Source organism: Trachemys scripta, chromosome 14 (assembly GCF_013100865.1).
Source record: "Trachemys scripta elegans isolate TJP31775 chromosome 14, CAS_Tse_1.0, whole genome shotgun sequence".
In the NCBI taxonomy this organism is placed as follows: Eukaryota; Metazoa; Chordata; order Testudines; family Emydidae; genus Trachemys; species Trachemys scripta.
In genome coordinates, this window is record NC_048311.1 from 1,050,430 (window position 1) to 1,056,973 (window position 6,544).

General features: G+C 44.6%; 1 protein-coding gene across 1 annotated transcript; it reads right to left on the reverse strand.

Moving 5' to 3' along the window:
• Window positions 1-4,452: 4,452 nt before the first annotated feature.
• Window positions 4,453-6,153, reverse strand: LOC117887387 (olfactory receptor 10A7-like; the record flags this gene model as incomplete). Its single annotated transcript, XM_034789960.1, has 2 exons — window positions 5,237-6,153; window positions 4,453-4,474 (listed from the first exon to the last, which is right to left on the reverse strand). Coding segments are annotated over exons 1-2 (939 nt in total), but the record flags the coding sequence as incomplete, so codon positions are not given.
• Window positions 6,154-6,544: the final 391 nt, after the last annotated feature.

The window sequence follows — 6,544 nt, forward strand, 5'->3', positions numbered from 1 at the left end:
GGAAGCGTTGTTCCAGGTCAGTCATAAAAATTTTGGCATATTGTGGGGCCATGCGGGTACCCATAGCGGTGCCACTGGTCTGGAGATATATATTGTCATCAAATTTGAAATAGTTGTGTGTGAGAATAAAGTCACAGAACTCAGCAACCAGTCGTACTGTGGCATCATCAGGGATACTGTTCCTGACAGTTTGTATTCCATCTGTGTGTGGGATGTTTGTATAGAGAGCCTCTACATCCATGGTGGCTAGGATGGTGTTTTCTGGAAGGTCACCAATTCATTGTAGTTTTCTCTGGAAATCAGTGGTGTCACGGAGATAGCTGGGAGTGCTGGTGGCGTAGGGTCTGAGTAGAGTCCACATATCCAGACAGTCCTTCAGTGAGAGTGCCAATGCCCGAGATGATGGGGCGTCCAGGATTTCTGGGTTTGTGGGTCTTGGGTAGTAGACAGAATAACCCCTGTCGGGGCTTTAAGGGTATGTTGATTTGTTCCTGTGTTAGTGTAGGGAGTGTCCTGAGTAGATGGTGCAGTTTCTTAGTGTATTCCTCAGTGGGATCTGAGGGAAGTGGCCTGTAGAATTTGGTATTGGAGAGATGTCTGGCAGCCTCCTTTTGGTAGTCAGACCTGTTCATGATGACAACAGCACCTCCTTTATCAGCCTCTTTGATTATAATGTCAGAGTGGTTTCTGAGGCTGTGGATGGCATTGCGTTCTGCACGACTTAGGTTATGAGGCAAGCGATGTTGTTTGTCCACAATTTCTGCCTGTGCACATCAGCAGAAGCATTCTATGTATAGGTCCAGACTGTCATTTCGACCCTCAGGAGGAGTTCATGTGGAGTTCTTCTTCTTGTGCTGTTGGTGGGAGGACACAGTATCAGTGTGCTGTTCAGTGTTATCTTGAAAGTATTCTTTGAGTCGGAGACGGCAAAAGTAGGCTTCCAGATCACCGCAGAACTGTATCATGTTTGTGGGGGTGGCAGGGCAGAAAAAGTCCCCGAGATAGGACAGACTCTTCTGCCAGGTTGAGTGTGTAGTTGGATAGATTGACGATATTGCTGGGTGAGTTCGGGGTACCACTGTTGTGGCCCCATGTGGCAGGTAGGATTTTAGACACCTTACAGTCCTTTTTCCTTTGTAGAGAGGTGAAGTGTGTAATGTAGATCTCCTGTCTTATTTTAGTGAAGTCCGTTTGTATGGAAGTTTGGTTATTTATGAGATTCTCAAGGTTGGAGAGCTCTCTTTTGATGTTTTCCTGTTTGCTGTATAGGATGCTGATCAGATGGTTCCTCAGTTTCTTTGATAGAGTATGGCATAATCTCTCACTGTGGACTGTGTAGTATGTAGATAGCAATGGATTTTTCACCTTCTGTCCATTTGGTATGATGTCCATCCATTTGCATTTGGAAAGGAAGCTGATATCTGTCTGTACTTGTGCAAGTTTCTTCATGAGGTTGATGGATTTCCACTCCATATAGCTAAATGCAGTGCCTTGTATGGTGTCAAGCTTACATGCATGATACAGTTCTGTGGTGATCAGAGGGGTAGCTGTGTTACTCTGGATCTGTAAAAGTAGCAAAGAGTCCTGTGGCACCTTATAGACTAACAGGCATATTGGAGCATGAGCTTTCGTGGGTGAATACCCACTTTGTCGGATGCATGTAGTGGAAATTTCCAGAGGCAGGTATAAATATGCAAGCAAGAGTGAGTCAGGCTAGAGATAATGAGGTTAGTTCAATCAGGGAGGATGAGGCCCTCTTCTAGCAGTTGAGGTGTGAACCATGTGGTTCTCCTGATGTATAAAAATTGGTTCTAGAGAATAGTTTGGGAAAGGGGAATTATGAGAGATACTTACTCTTTCCGAGACTCTGCTGTTGCTTGTACTTTGTTTGGGTAGAAGGTAAAGACATATAAACCTGGACTGGATGAAATTTTCTATGATAAATCATGTATAACCTTAACTCTGCCCCCTGGTGTGATGGAACGTGATCCCTTATGTGATAAGGAATACGTAGCCTTAACTCTGACTTCTTAGGCAAGGCACTCTGTGCAACTTCAACTCTGCACTCATGTTGCTACAGTGATAAGTAGAGAAGAGACAGGGATCAGGGGTAATGGATATAAAACTGAATATTAAGTGTGTCTGCTGGACACGGATCCTGTGGTTCTCTAAGGCTCTCTAGGTCCCAGACCAACTCTCAAAACTTGTGCAGCCAAATTTCACCCCAAAGGGTCTCCTTGAATCTTGGGATGGAGTACATATTAATAGGAAGGAGTGACCTCTGGTGGTATGCACAATGCTGCATCTCCAGAATTAATGGATTCCCTCTTTTTGTCTCTCCAACTTAATCTTTAATGTGGTTGCATCACTATCCAGCTTTCACATCAACAGCTGTGGTGTCACACCAGATTTACCCCACTTTCACTAATTGACTTCAGTGGCCTTACTCCAGAATTGTACAAGTCTACATAAGCTCAGAAGATGGACCAGAAAGGAAGTGTGGTGCAAGGGTTATGGTGTTAGCCTGGGACTCGGAAGACATGCATTCAACTCCCTGTTCTGCCACAGATTTCTTGTGTGACAAATAACGTAGGCACAGGTTTTGAAAGGTATTCAGATATTGAAATCAATGGGTTTTAGGTGCCCAGGGGCTTTTGAAAATCCCACTAGGCACCTAAATACCTTTTAAAATTTTGACCCTTGAGAAAAATTTTAAAAGGATATCAGGCCCTGATTTTTAAAAGTATTTAGGCGTTGCATGCTCAGAATTGCAACACCTAACTGATTTAGGAATCCCTCATTTTCAAAAGAGATTTAGGCACTTAGGAGACAAAATCTCATTTACAGTCAGAGGGATTTAGGCTCCTAAGTGCCTTACTCCATTTTGAAAATGAGACTTAGACTCCTAAATCAGTTAGGCTGACCACAGCATCATCCATACCTTTAACAATCTTAGGGACAGATTTTCAAAGGTATTTATTTAGGTACCTAAGGATGCAGATAGATGCCTACTGGGATTCACAAATGTAGCTAGGTCAATGGGAGTTAGGTGCCCAAACTGCTTAAACATTTCTGAAAGTCCCATTAAGCACCTATCTGCATACTGAGGCACCTACACACCTTTTCTAATCTGGCCATTGTACCTCATTGCTCCTGGGACGTTGCACCCCATAATGCTTTATGGGAATATGCTTATGAATGTATATATGACATAACTGGGATATGTTTTAAGCTATATATGCCATGTAACATATCTCTGCAAAGCTTATGATCTACTGAATATATTCATCCTATTTGTATGCATGTATCATATTTGTATTCAAAGTTATGAATATTGGCTGTGTACTTGTTTGATTTTAAGTAGCCTTAGTAAGGCATTTGGGCAGCTTCTTTAGAAAGGAATTTGCAAGTTAAGTGCCCAATCAAGAAACACTTAATGGACAATGGATTTTGGAAGGCTCCAATCCACATAAGAAGTCTACCTGAAGACGTTCAAGGTAGCATGTTAACAATGGCCGCTACCTGTAAGTTCTGAGGCCTTGGCTACACTTGCAAGTTACAGCGCTGTAAAGCCTCCCCCAGCGCTGTAACTCACTCCCCGTCCACACTGGCAGGGCACTTACAGCGCTGTATCTCCCTGGGTACACCGCTGCAGGTACTCCACATCTCCGAGAGGAATAACAGCTGCAGCGGAGTGGCTACAACTCACGGGTGTGAGTGTAAACGCTTGCAGCGCTGTACTAATCACCTTGTCAAGTGGCCAATCCTCTCCAGTGTTGTGACCGGCTGCAGGAATGCGGAAGTGCCGGTTTCAAAGCTCATACTGCAGAGAAAAGCAAACAGTTTGCAGCTTGCTTTGAGTGAGTGAATGAATGAGCAGGGGGCCAGGAGTTCGGAACTTGCAAAATAGAGAGCTGACATGCTCCAAAAAGCACTCTCTCTCCCCCCACACTCCCTGTCACAATCCACCCCCACTTTTGAAAAGCACGTTGCAGCCACATGAATGCTGGGATAGCTGCCCATAATGCACCGCTCCTAACACAGCTGCAAATGTTGCAAGTGTGGCCACACCACTGCTCTGGCAGCTGTCAGTGTGGACAGACTGCAGCGCTTTTCCCTACTCAGCTGTACGAACACAGGTTTACCTCACAGCGCTGTACAGCTGCAAGTGTAGCCAAGGCCTGAGTCATGCATGGACATGTGACTTGCCCACGTGTCTCTAAAACTCCATCTTGGAGCTGAATTCTGGATAGGAGAGAGGAGGGGCACCACCCATGAGAGAAAGTCTATTTAAGCCCCTGGAAACTCCTCCATTTTGTCTTCAGCTGGCTCAAGAGATAGCCTCTCCATCCCCAAAGGATACCTGAAAGAAACTGGAACAAAGGACAGTAACCACAAGGGGTGTGAGAGATTTCTGGACCCAGACTAGAAGTAGGCTAGTCTGTAAAAGAAGCTTACTGGGACATCTCTGAGGGTGAGATTTCATCTGTAATCATTTTCTTACTGTATTAGGCATAGACTTTTTTATTTTATTTTGCTTTGTAATTCACTTTTTTCTGTCTGTTATTACTTGGAACCAAGTAAATCCTACTTTTTGTATTTAATAAATCATTTTATACTTATTAATTAACCCAGAGTATGTATTAATACCTGGGGGGGGAGGGCAAACAGCTGTGCATATTTCTCTATCAGTGTTATAGAGGGCGAACAATTTATGATTTTACCCTGTATAAGCTTCTACAGGGTAAAATGGATTTATTTAGGGTTTGGATCCCATTGGGAGTTGGGCATCTGAGTGTTGGAGACAGGAACACTTCTTAAGCTGTTTTCAATTAAGCCTGCTTTTCGGGGATATTGTTCAGATCTGGGTCTCTGTTTGCAGCAGGCAAGCGTGTCTGGCTCAAACCAGGCAACGCACTGAAGTTCTTAGCTGCCAGGGGAAACAGGCTCGGGATAGTCTCATCACATGTGGTGGCAGTCCCCAAGGGGGTTTCTGTGATTCAACCCATCACAGCTCCATCTTTAAAACTTAAATTATAGCATTTTCCTACTGCACAGAGGTAGTATGAGGTTAAGTCCATTAAAGATTGTGAGGTGCTCAGTTACCATGGTAATGGGGCCAGATAAGGTCCTAACATAGATATAAAGCCCTTAAAAGAATTGAGCTGGAGACAGTTACAGTCAATCAAATTACTTTATTCAATGGAACCTTCTTCTCCGCACCATTCTCCAAAATGCGCCCTTCACCTCCTTGTTCCTCAGGCTGTAGATGATGGGGTTTAGCATGGGCGTGATGACCGTGTAGAACAGAGAGAGAAACTTGTCTGTGTCTGGTGAGTAGGAGGAATTAGGCTTCAGATACATAATGCAAGCGGCGCCATAGAACAGTGTCACCACCATGAGGTGTGAGGAGCAGGTGGAGAAGGACTTCCTCCTGCCCTCCCCCGATGGCATCCTCAGGATGGTGGAGATGATGCAGACGTAGGACATGAGGATTAGCATGAAGGGGAAGATGACAAAGAACAGAGCCATGATGAAGACAGCCATTTCATAGCGGGAGATGTCTCCACATGCCAGCTTCAGCAGTGGAGGGATGTCACAGAAGAAATGATTAATCTCATGGGATCTGCAGAAGGGTAGGGTGAATACCATGCTGGTGTGACCGAAGGACATGAGGAGACCACTGAGCCAGGATCCAGCAGCCAGTCCAGTGGACACCTTCCTGTTCATAACCACGGGGTAATGCAGAGGCTTGCATATTGCAACATAGCGATCATAGGCCATGAACGCCAAGAGAAGACACTCTGACCCACCAAGGAAAAAAGAGAAATAGGTTTGCATAGCACAGCCAATGAAAGAGATGGCTTTATCCCCAGAGAACAGATTCCCAAGCATCTTGGGGACATTGACTGATGTGTAGCACATCTCCAGGAAGGACAGGTTCCTGAGGAAGAAGTACATGGGGATGTGAAGGGCTGGGTCAGCCAATGTGAGGACAATGATTAGAAGGTTTCCAGCCAAGGTGACTATGTAGGTCACAAGAAACACTGAAAAAAATAAATGCTGCAGGCTGGGAATGTCAGAAAAGCCCAGGAGAATGAATCCAGTGATTGTCGTGCTGTTTCTTCCCACTGTTTCTTGGCTATTTTTCATCCTGAAAAAGAAAAGGAAAGAATAAGTTGGAACAGAATACTGTCCCCCACTCCGCCACCCTCCACTGTCATACAATTTCTCCAGATAATCTGAGTCTTCCAGTGAATTTTAGGAAGCTAAGAATTTTGTCTTTTTTACAATTTGCTGCAACCTGTGTCTCTAATTCACTAATGCTCAGAGCAACAGAGGGTCCTGTGGCACCTTTAAGACTTGTGTTGATGTTTTAGCAGCTACAACATCACCGGCTCATTCACCTGCACGTCCACCAATGTTATATATGCCATTATGTGCCAGCAATACCACTCTGCTATGTACATTGGCCAAACTGGACAGTCACTACGCAAGAGGATAAATGGACACAAGTCAGATATCAGGAATGGCAATATACAAA